Genomic DNA, 25,125 nt, shown 5'->3' with positions numbered 1-25,125 from the left:
TTTTATTGTCATAGTATTGATTATTATTGCAAAAAGTACTTTTGGTAACAAAAAAAAAAATAAGTTGTTGCACGTCGTTAAAATAACAGCCGTTGGGAAAAGTTTATGCAATAATTTTTTTTTGTCAAAAGTATTTTTTGCAACAATAATCAATCTATGACAATAAAAAAAAATTATTGCCAAATATCTTTTTTCTTGTAGTGTTATAAAACAAAAAAGGATTTGCAAAGTGGAAACGCTACATTAAGATTAGTGTGGAAGCAAACATTCAAACCTGAGTATGTTGTACTATGATTATATATATACACACACACGGAGTCCTTTTCATTTTGTTAATCTTTTGCTTTCATTAAATACAAAAATATAGACTTTATATAGTCCCATAATAGATTAGGATTTTTTCCCGCCGATCCAACTTAGGCTTGAGGCACAGTAATTGTTAGTTTGTAAGAAATTAGCCAGCTAGGATTTTTTTTTTTTTTTGGATGTTATTTACTTTAAGTAGAAGTCCATTATAGAGGTCTTTAAACTATTGTAAAATGGGCAATTTGTACATTAACTAATACTATAGGTCTTTCAATAAATTCGATTAAAATTGCTTTTCTATGAAATGTCAGAGTTGATAATGCGTCACTAATGACTGCATGGTGGATAATATAAGTGTCTCTCTTCCCATTAATAAATATGTACTTAGAATGAAGCTTATTAGTAAGTACTTCATTTCTCTTCAAATAAAGTAATTAATTAAAGATTGCCTGATGCTGGGTGACATCTAGAAGCCTTGCTTGTCGTGCTTCCCTTTACACAGTCTTTTGATTAATGTTTTCTAATTTTAAATAATTATGCCGACAATGGGTTAGGATTACAGAGCCTAGTTCATCTATATATGATAATCTATGTTAATAAAAAAATAAAAATTAAAACAATGAGTTTGGACTGCTTGGATCCACAAATTTTAGTTTTTGAGTTCTGGATTAGATTATTTATTCATATTAAATGAATTTCTTAATACAAATATAATATTTGAGTTCAGCTATCGATTTATAGTTATTTGCCGAATTTGTAACTATAACGATTTCCCTATCCAGGTTGGATCTCGCGAAAATTTTACTTTAAATTGAATTGTCTGAAGAGAGCATATGAAGAGTTCACAATTGATTGAACGGTAATTTACGCGAATACCTTATTGAAGTTATATCCTCAAGGACCTCAACAGGAAGAAAGTAAAAGCCATATCATTAACTACTTGATAACTAGTTTCACTATTTTTTCATATTAAACATATATAAATATACAAGAATCTTGATAATATTGAAAGAAAGACATGCACTAATGTATCTTTATTAGCTTAAGGATTCATATAAGAGATGGGAGAAGATCTTGAAACCCTTTTTTTTTTTTCCTAGTACTATTTAGTACATATTCTCTTCCGTTATTGCGTAGAGTTTATTAAGAAAAGAAGGAATATTTATTATCCATGAGAAACTCAAAGGAAAGTGCCCCATTGGAGGATATTGCAGATCAAAGGTAAGTGTCTCCCACAGCTGTGGGAATGGACATTCTACCTACTGACGAATTATGACAAATGAAGACTAACATTTTGAATCAATTCAACCATTTTTAAATGAAACGAAACTGATAGGTTCATTAATTTCCCCGTGTTTGTCAACTATACTTTTTGCTGTCTTTTCCTGGAAAAGTCAGATTTACATATTATGCTTTCAAATTCAGATTCTATAACAGTTTATTTAAATTATTTGGTTCAAAATCTATTAGGTGTACTTATTTAACGAAATTAAGTAGTCCTCTCTCTCAAGAGAAAACATACACGTATCTCATTTCTTTATTAGGAAAAAATATTATATATATATATATATATATATATATATATATATATATATATCACACACCTCTTCTAAGTGTCGAATATTTATTAAGTCAATAGCTGAGTTTGAACTCCAAACAAATAAAGCTAGGCCTACTACACGTTTGGAGATATATAGATAAAGGTAAGGGACCCTCCAAATATCCCAACCCTCCGACCAATATAAGCTGTGATTACAATGCACACGCGTGGGTACAAGGTCCACAATACTATTAAAAAACACAGATTTTAGTAGTACATTCTTTTTCTCCTTTGACTATACTAATTATTTAATGAACCTTATCACATGACGTATCATCCTTGTTGGCTTTTTCTTCTTTGTTTTCTTGACCCCTTTCTTCTTTAAACTTTGCTTCCTTAGAGATGAAAAGTATCGGCAAATAGAAATGGGATAAGGTGGCTCATGTCTAGAAAGGTTAACCCAATCAATTTCGCATATATTTGGGGTACTTTTATCAATGAAAGTCTTTTTCATCGAGATACCAATGTTTGGATGTTACGTATTATGATATTTTCTATATAATTTTTTTTGAAGAATATGAAGGGTTTTAATTAGAGTTTTAGGGGCTCGGCTGCCCCTTAATGTAAAAACAACCAATTAATATTGGCACTAAACAAATTAATTTTAGCGGTTCTATTGCTACCAAGAGTTATGTCTAGTTCCCACATCGGCTCTTTAGGAATGGGATTGCCTCTTTATATGGTAATGGTCAACGCTCACCTCGTGAGACTTTTCAGTTGACTTACACCTACAATGCGTTTCTTTATTAGTCACAATTGGATCTAATTTTAAGGAGCAAAAATTTAGATCAATTCCTGACCACCATAGACCTCTTCTTCTTTTCTCGGTCTAACCATCTAATATCTGAAGCATACCAGACCGCTTAATTCATATTAATTAGTGCCTCATATAACATAATAAAATGAAAACCGCTCCTCATCTGTAGGAGTTTCTATCTCATTTGAATCGCAATGTTAACAAGTACGAGATGGATCTCGTGACCATTTTTAACCTCTTGGCTGATAGAGGCCCATGAGATCGGGAGGACGGGCCAATTTGCACGATTGGCCTTATTCAGGTGGTCTTTAATTTTTATCCTTCGCCTAATACCCCGAAGTTGTGAGTTCGAACTGCGGATCAGTAAAAAAAAATTACAAGACAGAGTTTCGTAGCAAAATTAAGCCTATTCGGGTAAAAGTTAGGCCTTAAGGTAGACGTTTACCTTAAGGCAAAATTTTGCCCAAAATTAGGCCTATTCGGGCAAAAGTTAAGCCTAAGTCAAAAATAGGCCTAATTTTGAGCAAATGTTAGGCCTTAAGGTAGAAATTTCGCGAAAGCCTTGCTTTGCAATTTTTTTTTTTTTTTTTTTTTTTAGTGAGCTGAGGTTCGAACCCAGGATATTTTGGGCCACTTTTTTAAACGGAGGCCAAAAGTTAAAGACCAGCAATTTGAGGGCCAAAAATTAAAGACCATTGCGTTTGAAGGACAATACGCACACAAAAATGCCTAATATGCTCATGGGCGTGGCCAACTATGGGAATAAATACGGCCCATTCTTTGTGAGTAAAGAAGTATAATAGTCCATCTGGTTGAAGGTTTGAACAATTGGATCACATCAGGGTATCTAAAACCTAACACCTCCCATAAAGGGGAGTGTTTGTCCGCATGACCCATTTTATGCCGCAATTTAGTTTCTAAGTTAACTGAGTGGGTTAATTTGTCTGCAAAAGAATTTTCATCCAGACTACTTTCAAATGTTAGATACAGCCACTAAATTAACAGGGACAGAATTTAAAAAAAGTCCTCCGAAAAGGACATATAGACCCATTCAGATGTTGTAAAGGGTAGTGTGTAGGACTAATTTAGCTATCCGACTAATTAATCACTGCTTAATCCAGCATTTTGGAAGCCTAATGATTACTCAGGCTGAGTTTTAATCCCATCAACGGACCAAAATTGTCCGCCTTTTCCATCCTAATAGAACCCCCAACAGTCCCTGTCCATGAAATACAGGCATAATTGTCATTAAGTTAATTCTACAGTTACAGAAACTACATCGTCAAAATAGCACCATGAATGAAATGAACAGGAAAGAGTTATATATCAAAGTTTCTTTCAATAAACAAAAACATAAAGGACGTTACAAATAAAGCTCATAGCTCAGGAAAAAATTCGAGTCTTATTCATCAACGCTGACCTTTCTGGACTATAATATAATGTCATCTTTCAAATAAATGAAGCTCAACTACACCTTACTATTGAAAGGAAGAGAAAAGAATATGGCAAAATCCTGTGAATACCTATATTGTACAACATCACCATATGATGAACAAGCACCGTAAAGTCGCTTGAACTTACATATTGACCAGCAACATCTGTTTGTTCTCCACCTGCTTTTTCTTTTCTTTTCTGTTCATCTACATGCTACTCAAAAAGATAAGTCTGAAACATTACCGATTACATGCAAGAATTTCTCATTATCCTTTGCAGCGGCAATTATGCTGTCCTGTTTTGACCTGGCTAAAACAATGATACCTCTATCGGTGATAACCTGAAGGTGGCCTTCGATCTCCTCCCCTTCCTAAAGCCGAGAAGTGATTACCAGAAGGGCGTGGATTGCTATACCCCCGAGCAACATTTTGGTTTACTTGTGGGGTCCATCCACCACCCCGTGGGTTATAGCTTCCTGCCTCATAAGGTTGATAATTCGCGTAATTACTGTATCCACTCTGCTGGCGAAAATGATCATTTGGTGGTACTGGTGATTGGCTAATATGCTGCGGACGAGTGGCATGAGGAGAATAACCATATCCAACATTTTGCTGATGTCCATGTCTATGATAATCCCTGCTAGGAGGGGCAGGTTGGCCACCCCTCTCATACAGAGGAGGCGGCCTACTATAAGGATCAACAGCAGCTGGGATATAAGATTGGTTATAACTACGATCATAGGGGTAAGGGGCAGCTATGTCATCTCGAGCAGAATGGCCAAAACTAGCTCGAACATGTTCCTGACCATTGTATCTGTGAGGGGAAGGAAAAGGACCATAACCAGCAGGATATGCCGGTTGAGCATGTGTATTATCACCATGACCACTCCTCATCTGCAAACTATTAGAAACCAGCCTGTGTGCTGCCTCTCCAAGGTGACGACCAGAGTTTCCGCCAGGGTGGTTGTTCCTAAAACGAAGTACACAGCTACATAAAATCCAATGGACAAGATAGACATAACTAACTATACTGCATCATTTGACACTTCATCCAATCAACATATAGCAACGTACCTTCCATTTTCCCAAGGTTTCCTCCCAGTATCCTCATGCCACAACACCGGATCAGGTTTCATATCACCGAATGTGACCAACTGCAGAGTATCAATGCAGCATCAGTGAGGAAGAAATGAAAAAGAAAAATAAAAAACTTAAATTCTCGTGTTTTTTACCTTATTCAACTGGCTAAACAATGGACACATAGAAACAGCTGGTTTTTAACTCTTTATAAGTCATGTATAATTAGAAACATTATGATATTTAAAAGAACCATTATCTATGTTTGTTTAAACAAGGATGACTAACTATGCTGGTTTTTCACTCTATACACGTCAAGTATATATCAGAAAGAAAATAGCACTTTCATGAACTCCTTCCGGTCCATAATTTTCCCAGATTTGGATTTCAACAATCAAAATAGGCTTTGGTCAAAGCCATTTTTAGGACTCGTTTTTTAGTTCTTAATACGAATAGTAACTAAGATAAATGATGGAATATGTATTATCATGGAACGGGATTAGAAATGTTGATATTAGATAAATATATTTAAAAAAGGCATTTGACCACTACCTGGTTTGATTATTGAAAAGTTAAAAAGGACAAAAGGAATCTAGGACACAGGAAGCATTCACAAAATATAATCTTAGGGTAACCTTCTAGTCAAGAACACAGTATGGTCTTCCACCCCCCCCCCCCCCCCCCCAAAAAAAAAAAAACAAACAACACCCAAAAAAATGAAGGATCAAAAGAGTAGATCTCTCGCATAGATTACCTTCTTTGGGAAAATAACCCCTTTAGGTGGCCGTGCGATATGCTTATGGGAGTCCGGGAGTCTGTATATTGCACATCTGAAAATGCAAGAGCCAGAAAGCTGATCAGAAATTATAAAAATATTTTCATTTGGTCAGTACCATCAATTGGTACAGAGATGCTGCAATTAAATGCAAGTTTCTTACATGACTTGATTGTCCATAATATCTTCCATCCCATCAATAGGTGCTCTAAAAATTGGAGGACAAGGATCTCCCATGCAAAGGGATATGTAGCCATTCATCCCACCACTGCATGTACCGTTAGACAAATCAGAAGAGTCCACCAAGGACTTCTACCATTAAGATTCGAGCTAGGTCTTTATCACAATTAACAATAGAGAAAAGCAGATTTAGTATGCAGAAAAAGACTAAAGACCGAATAATCATGTAGAAAAAGGAAAAACCAGGACCTAGCCCAGCCAGAGAAGACACAATTAAAGGGGTCCGGGCTGAAGTCACTAGTGAGAAACTTCGATCACAAACATAACAAGTTCCACAGCAAACCTCTGAGAAAACAAAACTGGAGATATGACAGTCTGTCCTTGACATAACCACCCCCGTCCCCACCACTACCCCACACACACACAAAAAAAGCCCCTCTTATATAGATGTGCATGTCTGTGAAACTGGGAATGACCAATTGTCATCACATATCCCGGTTGATGAAACTAGATCCAAGTTTTAAAAAAATTTAAGAATACCATACGGAATAGATAGTTCACATAGTATCCAGATAAAGTGTTGAACAATTAGCATAAAGGCTGAGTAAATTTTTTAGGAATAACTAAATACATGTGCATGTGTATGAAGAGGGGAAGCAGCAGTGTTTCCAAACATCCTGGTAGATGATTACAACAACAACAACAACAACAACAACAACAACAACAACCCAGTGAAATCCCACATCGTGGGGTCTGGGGAGGGTAGAGTGTACGCAGACCTTACTCCTACCAAGGTAGGACGGCTGTTTCCGAAAGACCCTCGGCTCAAGAAAAGCATAAAAGCATAAAAAAAGTCAGATAAGGCTAAGAAATTCAAAGCAACATGGAAAAGCAATAATATAAAATAAAATAATGCAGTCGACATAGATACCACAGGATAATCAAAGCACACGAAATAACAGATAATAGCATAAATCGGAGCACAAGAAATTATATTGCGATACTGCGACTACTAGTAAGAACGGATAACGAGACTATCTACTAGCCTTCTACCCTAATTTGGGTCTTCCAAACCCTCCTATCTAAGGTCATGTCCTCGGTAAGCTATAATTGCGCCATGTCGTGTCTAATTACCTCTCCCCAATACTTCTTCGGCCTACCTCTACCTCGTCTGAAACCATCCATGGCCAACCTCTCACACCTCCGCACTGGGGCATCTGTGTCTCTCCTCTTCACATGCCCAAACCATCTCAATCTCGCTTCTCGCATCTTGTCTTCCACCGAGGCCACCCCCACCTTAACTCGAATATCCTCATTCCTCATCCTGTCGCTCCTGGTGTGGCCACACATCCATCTCAACATTCTCATCTCGGCAACTTTCATCTTTTGAACGTGAGAGATCTTAACTGGCCAGCACTCCGCCCCATACAACATAGTCGGTCTAACCACCGCTTTGTAGAACTTGCCCTTAAGTTTTGGTGGCACTTTCTTGTCACATAGCATTCCGGAAGCAAGCCTCCATTTCATCCACCCTGCCCCAATACGATGTGTGACATCATCGTCAATCTCCCCGCTGCCTTGCACAATAGACCCAAGGTACTTAAAACTACTTTTCTTCTGGATCCTGGTAGATGATTGAAGATTCTAAATTCACAAAGTTTATAAACACGATAGTAAAGAACATATGCGCTTCGTAGATAATCCAGATACAGGGACGAGCAATAGGATACAAGATGAGCAGATTTTGGGTATCATTACACCTCCACAGAAAATTTATCAAATAAGATGCCAAACTTAACCAATAAATGCTCCGACGAGTAACATTTTCTTTTCAGTTTCACTTAATGTCCTCCAAAGTCCAAATTAATATTTATACATAGGTCATATGGCACAACGAACCTTGCTTTTGGGTCCAAGAGCTCCTTCACTTTAACACGTTCGTTGTCTGTAAGCTGCTTACAACGATCATCAAGCGAAAAAATGTATGGAGATAAAGGGTGAGATAATGACACAAAAAGCATATCATTCATCACACTATTTCTTCGTGCTTCTTCCTCCTGCAAGAAAATGGCTTGATTAGGAAAATGGATATTGTCCTCTAAGAAGTTCAACTTAATTCAGAAGCAATGCCATTATACCGTCAAGGTATGTTCAACTTTTGCAACCTCTGCAAGGAGCCGGGCTTCATCAATGAAAGGTAGTTTGGCAATACCCTTCACATTAAGAAATATGTCAGTACAAAGATATGACAATACTGTTCTTAAGAAAACTAATTTAACAAGTACCTGCCATGAAAAGCGCTTTCCATTCATGTCCACCTCAAAATCTGTCAACAACATCAAGGTATGAGATATTTTAAGGTCTGAGATATTCATTTAGAGAGAAAGAATGTTAAGCAAAATACTATACCGGCAGATGAGATAGAAGTTGTCGTGTATTATTAGGTAATTTAACAGATTGACAGAAGTTAACTGTCAAAATGAGAAACAAAATGTCATACCAGAAGGATAGAAGTCGATAATGGGTGAGTTTGGGTCTGTCATCAATCGCCTATACTGTTCAGGAAGAGCATGTGAACTGCATATAAACCTAGTCAGCACCCTCTAGCAAGACATCTAGTTTGAGAAACACAAAAAGTAAGGTATAAACCTGGCAGCAGGAAAAACTCCCAACAGCTGATTGAATGGTTTGAATGGAGAACCTAGTTCAAAGGTGATATTCAACTCCCCAAGATCCTTGAGGTCAGAAGCAAAAGGAGCATAATGATAAGGATAAAACCACTGCCAGGAACAAACACCTTCGTAATAATAGTGCATAACCCAGCACAAGCCTTCAGTGTATTTCAAGACAATGTCCTTTCGTACTTCTTCCATCTCCTCAGGGGTCTTTGCAGAAAATTTTTCCTCATAATACCTTTCTTTCCATCCTGGCAGACCCAGTTTGATCTTGTCTTCCTCAGGGTTCTCTGAATTAAAAACATCATTCTTCTCACGGATCAACTTGTTTAGCTTTGTTTTCAGCTCTTCTTTGTTTTCAAATGCTTCATTTTCAAGGCTATTCTCAGCTTCAACAATGGCAGCTCCTATCGTGGCCCCAGAACTCGAACGTGCAACTTTTTTGGCGTGAATAACAGATCCTTTATCATCAACAGTCCCAGAGTGCTCGCTCTGAATGTCAAGGACAGAAAGACTTGATGTGCCATGCCGAAGTTGGTCACGTCTTGCAGTTCCCCCTTGTGGATAGGGAGAAGGCGAAGGACCTGAAGCAAGCCGAGAACCACCGAATCGAGAAACAGGAACCAAAGATTCAGGTTCAGCTTGAGGAGCAGAGTCATCTCCTCTTTTTGACTGGGCCTTTTCACGCTTGATTCTCTCAGATTGTTTCTGGAAAGAAAAAAAAAAAACATCAAAGTGAAATGTAGCTCCATTTACATGCAATAGAAGGCCCATGCTCAAAAGTACCTATTTAATATATAATGTAACTTGCAAGCAATTACAAAGTCCTAGCTTCAAGAAAGGACACTTCAGAGAGCTAGACAACAAAAAATTATTGAAAGCATCACCTCAAAGAAGATTTTGCATTAGAATAGAACAGAAGGGTTTAATTGCAGAATAACATTTTGAACAATGGAGGTGGTGTTGGTGGTGGTGGTAGTAGAACTACTACTAGTAGAAGGACATGGTCAGACAAGAGCAGACCTGATGTAAGCGAGCTCTTTTCTGGAATATCTTATCTTCATATGATCCCACTGCCTGAATAAAATGCTCTACCCTGCTAAGATTTGGCTGGAAAAGTAGTAAAGGAATCAATTCATAAGTAAATGTTCCAAGAATAACTTGGTACAGGAAAAATTTAGATATATCATATTTTGGCAAACAACCAAATACCTGGCTACCATCAGTTAAATACCCTCCCATGGATCTAAACTCCTTCTTATAAACAGCCAGCAACAAGTTTATTGCACCCTGAGCAGGACGAATATAAAAAATAATGAAGAAAATCATAGTACAACCTTCTCAAAAAAAAGAAGACAATTCTAAGATTCTTAAGAGAACAGACCTCGCGGATCTCAAGTGTAGGCATATGTGGAAGAAAATCATTTCCAACAAAGAAACAAATGAATATGAAGTCATCAATGATCCGCTCGAGATCAATCTCAAAAGGAGGATTTGGAATTCTCATATCAAATTCCAAATACTCCCGCAGAGTCCATATGTTGAGGAACTGCAACAGGATGCACAAGATTAGCAAACGAAATTCCAGATATTACTTGTCAATAACTTCTTATGCAACAACAACAACATACCCCGTGAAATCCCACAAAGGGGGGTCTGGGGAGGGTAGAGTGTACTGTACGCAGGCCTTACCCCTACCTTGGGAGGTAGAGAGGCTGTTTACGAAAGACCCTCAATAACATCTTATACATCTAAAAAATTTTAATCAAGAACATCGTCTACGTCAATTTTTCATAGACAGAAAACTCAAATGTTACCTGGTAAGGTTTTTTTGCCACAACCTCAGCATTGCCTTTCTCATCAAATTCTCCTGCTTTTCGTTTCGCCTTTCCTTCACAGTTTGCGGCTAAGTGACCCATTTGACCACAAAGGAAACACTTATCCTGCTGACCTGGAGTAAATACAACCTGACACATAGACGCATGATTGATCAAATAAGAAGCAAAGTAAAAGATAAAGCACGAGACTTTTAAAAAGAGATTCAAAATACGACTAAATGTTATGCTGAAGAAAAGCCATAAACAACATCCAGAATTTAAGAAAAATGAGGGAAAACGAGGAGAATCTCCACTATCCAAATCAGAATGAACAAAAAAACCCCAGTGTTCTTTTCAAAATCATTTCTAACCAGAACGTTGTAACTAGAGAGCACAAAAAAGTTGAGCGTTAAACCTCTCTGAGTATAGAGAAGTGAACTTCATGAGTAGCCAAAGCCAACATGATTAGATCTGCGTCCTGTCATGTGGAACCAGAATCAGAGATATAAGTTATCTAATATAAACTCACGAAACCAGAAAGAAGTTATTAGTACAAATTGCAAGTAATTTTAAAAGATAAGACATACCAAACCATAGAGACAATGGCGTGTATTTGGGTCAAAACCAGGAAGATTTCTTTGGAGGCGAAGGTAGGACATAATTTTATGCTCCCCTTCACCAGGAACATTTGCATCAGAAAGTATAACCTTCAAGCAGCAGTTCAAATAATAAGCAAGGTAAAAATCCAACATCGTAGACAGGGCAAAACAAGAAAGAATACAAAGAAAACAGACAACGAAAAATATAAACAGAAAGGATTTACATCAAGGATACCTTGACGTTTTTCCATCCTGGATCATGGTTTAGTCTAAGATGAGCGTAGTACTGAAGAGCGATTGACAATGTGCCCATGAATTGAGTCCCAGGAGTGATGACATTTGAATCAAAAACTTGTGATTCTTGCTTAGGGGGGAGCTTCCTACCCTCTCTCTCGAATTCCTCCCGCAGCTTTTCCTCCTCGGCTGCCTAAAAAAGATTCCATGAGATAGAACCATAAAACATTTAGAAGTTGAAAATAAATTCCTACAGAAATTTAAAATTGCACGTACCGCATCTGCTGCATCTTTTGCTGCTCTAAAACGTCTAGATCTCTGCTGATTCATTTTTGCCCTTGGTGCAACACCATCTACCACAGATATCAGTCAATAATTAGAACTAAAGTCTTCAATCAACTTATAGCTATGTAAAATACGTCGATTAACTGTATAGGGAAATTATTCAATAGGAATCAAAAAGGAAATGTGTGCAAGGGCAAGTATGTATAGACATGTAAAAAACCATGAAATGAGAAATGATTTTAACCTATAAAGAGGGAATATGATCTAAGAAGTGGGAAATCGGTATTAAAGAGTGAATTCACACGAATTTTAGATCCCTTTTACAATACCATTTTCTTTTATTCCCTATTTACAAACTTTTGAGAAAAAATTTCTTTTCCATCATCCAACTTCCTGTTATGTAATTCACTTTTATCCAAAATAAAGCATCCATACTATCATTAAAAGGCATGTTGACCTTATTACCCACCAATAGCCATATATAGCAGCTTTCGAGGACGCACCATAGAGAAAAGCCTGTCTATGTAGTCAAACATGCACTGAAAGACCTCCTCAAATGTCGTTGGAGAGGGCTGCATAAAAAGTATGGTAAGTTAGAAGACAATGCATAAGAGATGGCAATAACATACACATAAAACAGCGATAAAGTCCAGCATCCTTCAATAGCATCCAATATAATTCAAAATTGGCCATCAAAAGAGAACTTTCCCACCCTCTTCTTATATTTCTCGTTTACTACAGCAGGGAAAGACAGGTGGATATTAGGACAAATTCTTGTAGTTCAAATAAGGCATCCCAAAAGGGAACAAAACCAATTGATAATGCAGGCAGTACAGGAATCTACAATTATGCATACGGACTGAGTTTGAACAAAATAAAAACCATCATGTCCAATACGAAAAACTTCTATCAATTTCTCTACGTCTAAAAGCTATTGTGGAAGTAGATAGGTTTCTCCCTAGAAAAGCTCTTACATGCAACATTAAAGCAGTAGAAAACTAAGATAGGTGAACCCAGACTTATTTTCTATGACACCATTTGTTTCTTCAAACAGAATCTGACCAATTCTACTAGCCTCTGACAGACAGGACAAAGGAAGTCCAAAATTGATACATCCTTTTGCTACAAGTTTGTCTATGTACTTTCTTGCTACAAAACTAATATGGTCCATGATAACATGGATAGGAAAATAGCAGCAAAGCAGTGAGAAATCTCCATTTTACATTTTTCATTCAAATATAATCTAGACTGAATATATCACCAATACACAAGCATGTTTCAAAGTTAAATTAAAATGATCGTTTCAGACAATCAATCAATCTATGGCTCAATCCAAATAAGCTGAGGTCCACTATAGGATTCTTGTTTTTCATAGTGCAAGTATTTTTACTGTGGCCTCAACCTACTACAAAAATGCAAATTTCCACCACCCACAAGATATCTATATATAAGTAGCTTCTTTTAAAGGCATATATGCATTGAGCAAAATACTACAACGTTTTTGCTAACATACAACTTACAAATTGTAAGAGTTAACTTGGTCTCAACCATCCTGAGAATATGCAGTGGTTCATATATAATTATGTATGTATTTACAAGTAGTTGTTTGGTGCCTACTTTAAGTGGTAATTGCTGAAAAATCTTCAAAGTTATATGATTTTGTTACTTTTTTTTTTTTTTGATGACATGGGAACCCGCAGCCGCTACCCTCCGGGTGCGCACAGGGTAAACCCAGCTCCTGTGCAATAGCTCGCAAACCACACAGAAGAGGTAACTCGCACTAGGCAAGCCCCGTGCGACGAGCTCGACCCAGAAGGCAAATATCCTGCTGTCGTAGGCAGGGGGTTTCGAACCTGAGACCTCCATTATGAAAGCCCCATGCTCAACCAACTGAGCCACCCTAGACCTCCATTATATGATTTTGTTACTTCATAGTTATTAATTTATTTATTCATTGAATCGAAGCGAGGCCTATTGCTAATGCAAATCACACTTGAAATTAAATCAAGCTATTTTTAAACAGTAATACATATGGGTCCAAATATACTTAATTTATAATACTAATAATTAGCTAAATGCTGCATTAATAACCATGAATTAGTAATTAATGTATGAGATGCCAAGAACAGTAATACATATGGGTCCAAATATACTTAATTTGTAATACTAATAATTAGCTAAAAGCTGCATTAATAACCATGAATTAGTAATTAATGTATGAGATGCCAAGAAATATCATGAGTAATAAAATCATTTTAGTATTCAACTTTCTATGTTGTGTTTGGGTCCGGTACATAAGTAGCAGTGCAATATTTTCATATAGCCCACCAAGAAGCTTAAAATTTCATTCTTGTTCCTTTAAACCCAGGAACAAATTCCTTTATACATAAAATTCAGCCTTGAGTAAATGGCAGACCATTCATTATGTACCCACAATCCACATTGCTAATCAATTATACAAACGCTCGAAAGAGAATTCAGAGTCAATTATACCCACATTGCTAGTCAATTATACATAAATTCAAAGAAAATTCAAATTCCCAACAAGCAAACAATCAACTTTATCACAAAAATTGAAAAACCAAAAAACTAGCTCCCAAATTCATAGAAAATGAAAAATCAATCTTGGACTATAATTACAGAATAAAAAGCAAGAGTAAAAAGTGTGTACTCTATCTTCAGGGTGAAAACATGGATGAATAATCCCATTCATGTCAAGATACAAATTATCATACTCGATTTTATTGGGATTAGGTTTAATCGTATTAGATAGGATTATTAGATAAAAAGTAACGACAAAATGAGGAAAAAAATAAGGTAATGATGCGATCACACCAAATCGGTCGTTATACAAAATGAGACTGTTCGTCATTACATATAGTGGATTTAACAAGACGATACAATAAAATTTAAGTAACAATCAGAACAAACAAAATACGTACTATTTAAACTAACACCACAATACAATACAATACAATACAATACAATACAATACAATACAATAGGTAACAGCCATCCAAACCGAGTGTAAACACGGGAACAAATTTCTTCGTTTTATACATAAAATTCAACCCTGAACAAACGACATATCATTCATTATGTACCCACACTGCTAGTCATTTATACATAAACTCAAAGGCAATTCAAAATCCCAACAAGCAAACAATCAACTTTATCACCAACATTTAGATTAAAAGAAAACTGAATCTTTGACTATAATTACTGAATAAAAAGCAAGAGTTAAAATTACGTACTCTATCTTCAGGATGAAAACATGGATGAATAATTCCATTCATATCAAGATACAAATTATCATACTCAATTTTATTTGGATTAGGTTTACTCGTATCAACTGGAATTGTAACGCCTTCAATAACAACAGCTTCTTCTTCAATCACATCAACTATAACCATTGGATACTTCTCAGCTAACCATCGATAAAATGCTGGAACTCCCATTTTTATGCGATTATTCTCAAATTCACTTCAATTTAATGATATTGAAATTGAGAATTGAAGCAATTTAAGGAACCAAACCCTAACCCTAGCAATGATGAGTAGGATAGACGTTAGGGAAAAGATTATGTGAATTTGGATGGTGGGGCGGATCCGATCCGGAATGAGTAAAATGGATCTTTTTAGGGCAGGAAATTATTAGGACGATTATACCCTTCTGTTTACATGATCTTGAGAGAATACATAGGGTTGTTTTTGTACTTGTACTCGAGTCGGAAAGGGTTGTGCACGGATCGGATTTCACAATTGTCGGTTTTATATTTTGGTTTTCGGACCGTAATCTAAATTCATCCAAATAAGATCCGATTGAATGTGATATTTGAAGTTCGGTTTGAATAGTTCGGATTTTCGATTTTAAACGTGTAAATTGAGTTGCTTCTTCTTCCTACAAAAATAAACATCCAAATAAAGTATTCATAACAAATTGCCTTAATAGTTTTTCATGCTCACCACAATCATCCAATTAAAGTATTCATGGAAGCATTGAAATCATTACTAAGGAAATGCAAGAAAAGCATTAATTACAAGAGACAATTCCAGCATAGTAAAACATGCCAAACATAAAATATGCTAACAATGACAACAACAAAAAAACTAAAATGCGGTCCTTCAAGATTAACAAATTCAAATATTTTGGACTTAGTAATGAGTATTAGATACATAGGCAAATGTCTAATGGCATTTAGAATAGATCGAGCTAAATGTTGAATCATAAGGAGGAGGGATAGCGCTTCCTTTTCTTTTTATAGGTCTACTTCTTTCACTACTTATACCTTATAGCGATAAAAATAAGCTTCTTCCGGGACCGGAACATGGATTAGAGTGTATTTGACTTATTAGATTGAGCATATGATTAATGCGCTAGTATCTAATGGGATAGTCGGGTAGGGACTAAAATATAAGATATAAAGATTTTCAGATATCCAAAAATCCAACGTTCCAAAACCGAAATCCAATCCGTAAATTTTAAAAATTAAATCTGAAATTCAACCAGTAATTTTGAAACCCAAATTAAATACCATTTCGATTCAGATTTCGGATTTATCCAAACTATGTAAAGCACTAGAGTCCGTCGTTTATTGTTTCGTTATGGGAACGGCCTGTAATAGTATTTTCATGAAGCTCTCTAGTACAAAAGATATTTCATATTCCTTAAAATGGGCAAGTACTTGACTATAATATAAACACTGGTAGTACTATATTAATTTTACTTATGAGTAAGTAGAAAATCCATCATTTGTATTTTGTACATTATATATAATCAACTCATCATTTGTTAAATGTAGTGTTGAGGAGTGCATGATTTTTCTTTTCTGTTTCGGATCGTAATAATTTTGGAGCATTTATTGTATTCCGCTGTGGTGTTTGAGTACGTGATTTGTTGGCACGAGTTGCATAATGCTGAAATCTAGTATTAGTGATTTTGTTTGTCTTTTTTTGTGGCCATTTTAAGAGCATTATATCCTTGACATTCACTCGGTACACATAAAGATGCAATGCAAGAAACGGATTTTATCCAAATTGTTTTATGTCCAAATCATAAACAGAATGCGTAAATCGAGGACGATGTTCAAGACTTTGTTATTTAATATGTTTGCTTATTGATAACTGCTAGGGAAACTCATTATGGTTTGATATAATTCAACAGTCTTGTGAGTAACCTTCTAAAAGCAAGTCCTTACAAAATCTTAAAAGAACTAATTATTCATTTTACAAGTAGTTGTTCCATATCAGCCATGTTTTGTTCTGCATATGTTTTTACCTCTTTAATTCACAGCAGAAATAGAAAACTAAATTCGAAGTTTGAAAACAATAACTTACGGTTTAAAAAAAAAAAAAAAAAAAAAAAAAAAAGGAGGATAACCCATGAACACTTAAATATTGGGCCATCAAAGTAATTGCATGGTTTTCCCTCAAATGGACTGGTCTTTAAATTTTGCTCTTCAAATGGGCTGGTCTTTAATTTTTCTCCCTTCAAAATCAAACTTATGCCTAATGGGGCATAAGTTCTTTAAGAACACTGATATAACTTTTGAATATTATGATGCTTAACTTATGCACTCTAGGCATAAGTTCGCTTTTGAGGACAAAAATGAAAGACCAGTACAAAACATGGACAAAAGTGCAAATGACCCCCATCAATTTGGAATATTTATTGGGCTTCAAGTTAGTCGGTCTGTTCCACCATCAACGTCACTTCAAATGACGTTCTTGAGAAACTATCCTAAATTATAGCCCAATAAAACTATAAATCTTGGGTAATCTATTTGGGGAAATAACCCATATATAACACACACATCTAATTTACAATCGATGTAGCCAATTGTATCGTCAGTGTATGGATAATGTATAGATATATATAAATTGCTCAACTTTTTTTGTAACTTTACATGTACGTTCTTATACATTACATATATATTACATATACATTCTTATACACTATATATAATGTATAAATAATGTGTATGCTTTGTTTAACAATGTATAAATATAGTATAACTATGTATAAACAAAGTATCCCTTTGGGGACTAAAATATTGGTTAAATCTAAACTCCATTGTTGCTTTTTAAAATTTCTTGTAAAATTCCAGATCTACCGGACCTGTTGCTGTTCACAGACCCGAAGTACGCACACATACAGAGAGAGAGAAGCAGAGGGGCAGTTTTCATCACCAAACTCCAACCAGTACCCCAAAATCTCTAAGAGAAGAAGAAAGGGGTAGGTAGAAAGAGAGAATGGGAGAGAGCGAGAGAGAGAAGAAAAAAAAAAAAAAAACAAAAAGAGGAGCCTTACCGATCGAAAGTCGGAAGGCCAAGGTCGGCACCTGTCGAAGGTCGGAAGGCAAGGTCGGCGCCGTTGTGCGATAAGCATGGGCTAAGCGGGTAAGTAATGAGGAATTTGACTCATATTGGAAAACTAGATGCCCGACCAGTATCTAGGAGTAATTATTCCAATCTATTTATCGTTCTTTTCTCTTTTCCTTTCCAATAAGTTCATGTTATTGGCATACTAGCATATTGTAGTAGTGTTTAACAATTGTATTTCTTGGTAATTGTTTAGCGCAGAATAAAGCAAGAAGCCAGATTATTGTAATAACTGTTTTTTCTCTCTCACCAATTATCCAGTACTTGCTTTGAGTCCCGATTAATTTAGAATTATGTTACATAAGGCCTATTAAAGGGGGAAGCGCTCTTTACAAAAAAAAAAAAAATGATTCACAAGTTTTGAACCCGAGATCTCTAATTAAATGTGAATGAGTGATATCTACTTTATCACAACCCTCAGTGGTGCTTGTAATAGTTGATTGTCAGAACTAATTAATGATGATGCCATTGGTCATTAGCATAACTGGTAAATTGATGCTTCCAGTACATTCTATCATAACAAGTTATAGTAAGTTTATTGAATGAAAAAAAAAGAGTTAGTTATAGGAACTAATTAATTATTCACCTTATCTTCAAGTTATCATGCTAGGAAGGAATATGTTTAAATAATTTATGGAAGGAAAATATAACTAATGCAATAAGTTGTGTAAATCGCATCTTGTTTCGACGTGGCTTTACATGGATACATTAGTTTTTATTGTTTCTTATTATACAGTGACTAAAATCATGAAGAAAACAAGAAACATGGATGATTCATAAACCCTAGTTGGCCATGGACCCTTTTGTCGAGACCGTGTCCGTTGTTCTTTCTTCAATTGCAACATAAGTTTAAACATATAGTTCCTCATCCTCTAATGTGTTTGGCTTTAATGGTCCTTTTAGTACCAAAATGTTACTCAATTAGGCAGCAATTTGATGAATAGATATTAATTTACATCAATGCAAAGGCGGAATCAAGATTTGGAGTTTAATTTATGGGTTTGAGATTTAATTTATGGGTTTGAGATTCTAGTTTATTTAAATTATTGGATTCTAAATTAACAATTTGTACATATTAAACAAATTTCTTAAGACAAATACAGAATTTGGACCAAAGCTACTTCGGCCGAACCCTAACCCATATTTTAGCTCCGCCCATGATCTGGTGTTGACACTAGTTCATCAATAAATACATGACACACGTCTTCACGTAAACCGTTATCACTAAATTATATGTAGTTAATTAAGTATTTTACGTTATTATTTTACCCTAATAATTAGTTATGATTTGATGTAAATATCGGATATGAATAAGTATTTAAGTGATGTTTAAGGTTTAGGTACGTCCGTAAAGTCCTTTGGTTGTCCGGATTTCAATGACCCAGCTGTCCTTTTTTGGTCCATTTCCTCATTTACTACTGCTTCCTACACCCTTTTTATATCTTCTTTCTTTAATGATCAGTTTTCTCCTCTTAAGTACTATTCTGTTCGTTTTGTCATCTTGTTTTATCTTTTTACATTCTACTTTTTGTAATTTCACATGTTGCTTTTGAAATGTGATAGTCCCATGAAACTTCTTACCAGATGCTGTCTTACTTAATAATTATGTGATGTCCTTATTCTCACGTCGGTTATTACACTACATTAACTATGTTCAAATGTTCAATTCCAAGGTCTAATCTCCCAAGGACACATGTACAAAAACTGAAGGTTGGTCAATTGAACATTTATCGTCAAATTATATGTTTTATGGAAAAAAAAAATATACTATATGTATAGGTTAAAAGTTCACTTCTTATACGTGTATATTAAATTTTAAACATACTTGGCAAAAAAAAAATTATTTTGTCACTAGCTAGATCATGCATGGAAAATAATACTAGAACAGTGGATCAAACTCTACTTAGAGGGAACTATATGCATGCATCAATACAAATTATTAATTACTTTTAGTTGGTTGGTATAAGATTATTTCAAGAGTTCGGTGCCAATCTACTCTTTTTTAGCAAATTTGGAAACACATCCAACAACTTATTATTATCATCTCTTGTGTTGGAAGCACGAATTAGTTAATCTTTAAAAGCATGTTATCAAAAACTCCATGTGATTTATTTAGGATTTCCTTGGAGGGATACAAGAAAATGTCGCTTGACAAAAGCAACATAGTGTCTATGGGATTTCAATACCTTACCACTTCTATACTAGCTATTTTTCTTACACATGTAGGTACCCTACAACCTGATTAAAAAGAAACAGATTTTGAAAGAAGAAATGGATAAGTTGTCTTTAAATGAGCGAGGGAGGCAAGAGTAACATGACTTTGCTAATTAGCTCTCGTTTGTTATTATTACTTGATGAAGGATCAAATTTTGAAATTCCGATCTTGTATGAAATTTTAAAATCATTACAACGTTATTCATTGAAATATTCTAGTTTGAGTGACTTTTGATCACTAAGCTATTCACTATAATTTATAACCACAAGTTATCACCAACCTCTAGCGCATAATTGCTACTGCCAGCAATTATCATTGTCAACTGTTACTACACAATCACCTGCTGGCAACCACCTCCACCACTTACACCATCATCACCATCAGCCACTACCGCCAATACCATCACCACCACCTCCATTGCCACCCTCCTACACCACCAATCCCCTTCACCGCTACCAACCATCACTAACAATCACCTCCGCATTCACTACTAGCTATCACCACCCAACTATCACCTTTGGCCACAAACGCATGCCATAACTATCAGCCACTACTTTCAACCACTATCAACCACCACCTCACAACCATCATCTCCGATGATCATCACCCGGCTTTCACTAGTTTTTAGAGCATGCTTCATCAAACAAATAATTTTGACGTCATCATATATAATTATATTTTTTCTAATAATTATTCTAAACTTTTATATTTATTGATACTTATAACACAAATAAATTAGATATATTTAAATGTCGAAAAAATAAATTGTTGTAAATATGTATTCCAAATTCAAGCATATAATTCTTGGTAAAGACGAATACGGCCTAAAACATTAAAAAGTGGTAGCTTTGTCATTTCATTCGAAGTTGAACATGACCAAAAGAGCTAAACTGCTAAGTGCAAACGGCCTTCGGCGAGAAGAGTGGGGCCGGGTCTAGCCAATTTCTTTCACAGAACATGGGCTTGCCTTCCATAAGCAGGCCATTTCCTGGCCCACTTTCTATTTTCTATTTCCAATCTTTCTTTTTCACATTTTGTTAATAACAAAGTACAGTACAATAATTCTTTGACTATGTGAGTTATTTATAATATTTATTGCAAATCTGAATAAAGAAATAACGTTGCGTTACGTCGATCATGACTAGCATAAAAGTAATCTAATTATAATGAATTGCCTGAATATTAAATTGACTTTTACGTTGTATACGTTGTCAGTATATAAAGATATCTTGCACTATCATGTCATATTTATCTATTGTAGTAGGTAAATTGTCATGTTTTTAACATAAACTTTACTATTTATGGAGGTTTACGTGTAGATATTTTTTTGGTGACCTGATAGTGCAAAAAAAAATTATTTACTGGATTTGAACTAAAAAACGAGCTAGTGAAGAAAAGGAAAAGAAGAAAACACGGTGTTCACTGTTCACATTGATGTAGACATAACTTATAAATGTATCAACCATGATTGAAACTCCTTAATTAATACATGATTTATGAGAATAGCGACATAACATTCAAGTTCGTAACTAATTGTACTTTATTTGGTGTATACATAAAGAAAAAAACCTTCTTTGAAGAAATATTCAAATCGACCAATATATGTGAATATAATACAGACAACGAAACTCCATCGTCCAAAATTTTAATTTGAAATAACCGTTACTTGGGAAGTAATATTTCGAAGGGATGTAGTGCACATGGCTATGAGATACGTACACGTACTCTTTATCATACAAATATTGTCAGATAAAAAGTAAATTGGAGTGATAGTAACAGTAGTACTAATTTATAATTTAGTTTGAAATAAATGGAGAAATGAAAATGACAGACATAGAAGGTGTACAAGGACAAAATGGCCGGACTAGAGCCGTATGAAATAAATTTATGGTCTGGGGTTGTTTTTATTTCAGGGGAGATGTTTGCTTATTCTTAGCCTTTGTTTGATTACCTTTTTATAAGAATTTAGGTTGTATATATTGTCGTGTGTAAAGAACTTTTTATATTACTAGATCGTTCAAAGGATATCTACCTGTAAGACTCATTAGAGTTTAAAATATGTGGTGTTAAAAGTAAAATAAGTTATCTACTATAGAGTAACGGTGATTTGATAGTGTGAATATTTTTTAAACTGATCGTGCATATAACCATGCGCGGTTCAACAAATATGGTTTGGGGTCTGCCTTTTTTTTTTTTTTTTGATCTATTGGACTTGTGCAAATTTAGCAGGCTTCAACAGTCGCTTTTATTACTAGGGTTTATAATTAACCGTTATGGTCTATAATAGTTCGTTCAAGTGAGCTATTATAGACCAACCCGTTTCCTTGTGAACTTGGATGTCTTCAAATGTGATTGTTTTTACAAGCAGTGGTCACTTCTTATTATCTGCTACGATGATTATTGATCATCGATTGTGAGTTTATATTTACTATTATCGACTATGAATAACGTTTATACACAAACTCAATAGAGATGTTATAACACTTGGATGTCTTCAAATGTGATTGTTTTTACAAGCAGTGGTCACTTCTTATTATCTGCTACGATGATTATTGATCATCGATTGTGAGTTTATATTTACTATTATTGACTATGAATAACGTTTATACACAAACCTAATAGAGATGTTATAACACTTGAGGACAAACACATTGTTCGAGTCAAAATTCGTACTTTGCCCAATTAGTTAAATTTATGTAAAGGAAATAAAGGAGTTAACCACAGTAGGTAGTAATTCGATTTAGACTAAACACTTTGATCGAACTAACAAGATGAACAGTTAAAGACTTAAACGATAATAAGAAGAGAAAGAAAACTTGTTCCTTCTGTAATGAGCGCTTCCAATCTACTTATCCTTTTCTTCGTTAATCATAAGAACTTGGCAACAATATCAATATGAACTGGAAGATTGAGCAAGAAAGTAAAAGCTTTTTATGTATTTCTCTTGTCTATATTCGATGCCCAAAAATGTACAAATGATAAGCTATTTAAGGTCTCTAAGTTGATCTGCCTGATGTAACGTATATCATTAACTCCTGAATTAATGACTGATAATAAATGTCGTGATTCTCGCCATGCGTTATATTTTCCGTTATGGTCATAACATGTAATTATTTCCCTATCCCGTATATCACGTTCTGGCATCTCCGAAATTCTCTTGGTATGTTGCCATAAATGTTCACGTCGCTGCATCATTCTGCTTCTTCGGCGTTGCTTTCCGATTCTGCTTCTTCGGCGTTGCTTTCCGATTTATTTCATCTCCTTTTGCAAGTTCACATGGATATTTGTGTAATCCAGATTTCTACCCATACACATATATATTTTTCATATAAATTAAACCCGCTTCATCTTGTCCATAATTCTTCATATGCCAAAATAAAATACCCAATCCCACTACAGCTCTATTACGCATTTTCATATGGCAAATACCACTAATAAATCATACAAAAGCATCCTTAGTCCATTCTCTTTCACTTCAGCCACCATCAACCTCTGTTTTAGTTCATCCCTCTCAATTTCGGTCTCTCGCAACATAACTTTCAAGTGATTCTTCTTTTCTTAAGATTCTCTAAACAATTACTGAAGTAATTCCTCATTCTCTAAATATTCTATGAGCCTAGTTTGCAGTTCAAATTTGGTCAAGTCTTTTGATATTGGTGCCTCAGGTCCACATGGGCTTCTTCTAGGTCCAGGGCTCATTTGAGATTTTTTGGTGTTGCGTCGAGGTGTGGATCAATAAACCTGAAATAGTCGCAGCTGCCATATTCTTAAAACAAACAGCAATCAATTAGAGGTTTTTAAACTGAAACCACATAAAAAAACACATACGTTAAGAATAAAAACTCATAGTTCCAACTGCACCATTAAAGAATCTGTGACCTGGATTCTTTGGGGTGTGTGACATTGTTACACCCCGTATCTTTGAAGAACACTTATCAAATTTGAAACATAAGTACATTGGGTTAGGGTTAATCGAAACCACTTTGGAATATAAAGAGTGAGCATTATTAAGTATATTTAATGAGTGAAGGATGTATATAAGGTATATAGGAATGTTTTATAAGGAAATGAGTGGAAGAAATGGAGTAGTACGACTTTGGAGAAAGGATTGGGTAATGTTTTGTGTGAAAATTTTGGTCTAACTTGGGGGACAAATATCTCTTAGCATATGAAGTGTTTTGAAGTGAAACAAAGCCTAAAATGAAGTTCGTCGAGTCTAGTTTCCAACGCAACAAACTGCTCGTCTATAGGACATCGGAGTAGAGAGTTATGGACGTTACAAATTTGGCTGACAGAGCAGAAACGCATGCTACAGTACTGCTACAGTACCGACCTGCTACAGCAATGCTACAGTAAATTACTACAATGACCCGACCCGAATTTGACCCCTATATAAAGGGTAAAAACCTTTTTTTTTTTCACCAGATTTGCCCAGAAAATTCTAGAAAATTTGAAGAGGGAGTGAGGGAATCAAAAAGTAAGCAATTTTCAAGTGGCGGAGTATTAATCGAAGCTCGGATAAACGCATAGATGTGATTTTAGTATGGTTTTGCGGTGGATTCAAGGTGGATATTGAAGATATCGCTGTTTTAACAAAAATAAGGTATGAATCTCTCCTTATTAGTAGTACTTTTGGTTTATTTACAAAGATAGAGTGATGAAATGGTTGTATAATAAAGTTGTTGGTTGAGAAATTGGACAAACATCGCGTGGGATGTTTTATGGAATATTTTGGTATTGATGATGATGTTGTTGATGTTGGTGCTGTTGTAGTTGTTGTTTTGTTGGTATT

At 35.3% G+C, this 25,125-nt stretch overlaps 1 protein-coding gene across 5 annotated transcripts; it reads right to left on the bottom strand.

Moving 5' to 3' along the window:
* Positions 1-3,982: 3,982 nt before the first annotated feature.
* On the bottom strand, positions 3,983-15,545 carry LOC132628103 (5'-3' exoribonuclease 3). Of its 5 annotated transcripts, none has more exons than XM_060343821.1 (19): positions 14,993-15,545; positions 12,208-12,310; positions 11,730-11,806; positions 11,455-11,646; positions 11,208-11,327; positions 11,036-11,098; positions 10,621-10,770; positions 10,188-10,352; positions 10,016-10,093; positions 9,827-9,913; positions 8,778-9,511; positions 8,629-8,705; positions 8,414-8,454; positions 8,267-8,341; positions 8,028-8,185; positions 6,112-6,216; positions 5,928-6,003; positions 5,171-5,250; positions 3,983-5,066 (listed from the first exon to the last, which is right to left on the bottom strand). In XM_060343821.1, the coding sequence occupies exons 1-19, from the start codon at positions 15,194-15,196 to the stop codon at positions 4,424-4,426; spliced, it is 3,228 nt and encodes a 1,075-aa protein (XP_060199804.1). In that variant the 5' UTR covers positions 15,197-15,545; the 3' UTR covers positions 3,983-4,423. The 5 variants fall into 5 exon arrangements, with proteins under 5 accessions (XP_060199804.1, XP_060199807.1, XP_060199805.1 ...); XM_060343824.1 differs by having other exon boundaries at positions 12,242-12,310; positions 14,993-15,011; XM_060343822.1 differs by lacking the exon at positions 14,993-15,545 and adding an exon at positions 14,410-14,478.
* Positions 15,546-25,125: the final 9,580 nt, after the last annotated feature.

Source organism: Lycium barbarum, chromosome 2 (genome assembly GCF_019175385.1).
Source record: "Lycium barbarum isolate Lr01 chromosome 2, ASM1917538v2, whole genome shotgun sequence".
NCBI lineage: Eukaryota > Viridiplantae > Streptophyta > Magnoliopsida > Solanales > Solanaceae > Lycium > Lycium barbarum.
Note: the sequence above shows the minus strand (reverse complement) of the source record. Positions and strands in the feature narration are given on the sequence as shown.

Coding starts and splice junctions, on each gene's coding strand:
- LOC132628103 (XM_060343821.1), bottom strand. CDS start 15,196: ATGGGAGTTCCAGCATTTTATCGATGGTTAGCTGAGAAGTATCCAATG. Junction 10,771..11,035: donor ACTTCTCTATACTCAGAGAG/GTTTAACGCTCA, acceptor TCTATGTGTCAG/GTTGTATTTACTCCAGGTCA. Junction 8,186..8,266: donor AAGTTGAACATACCTTGACG/GTATAATGGCAT, acceptor ATTTTCTTGCAG/GAGGAAGAAGCACGAAGAAA.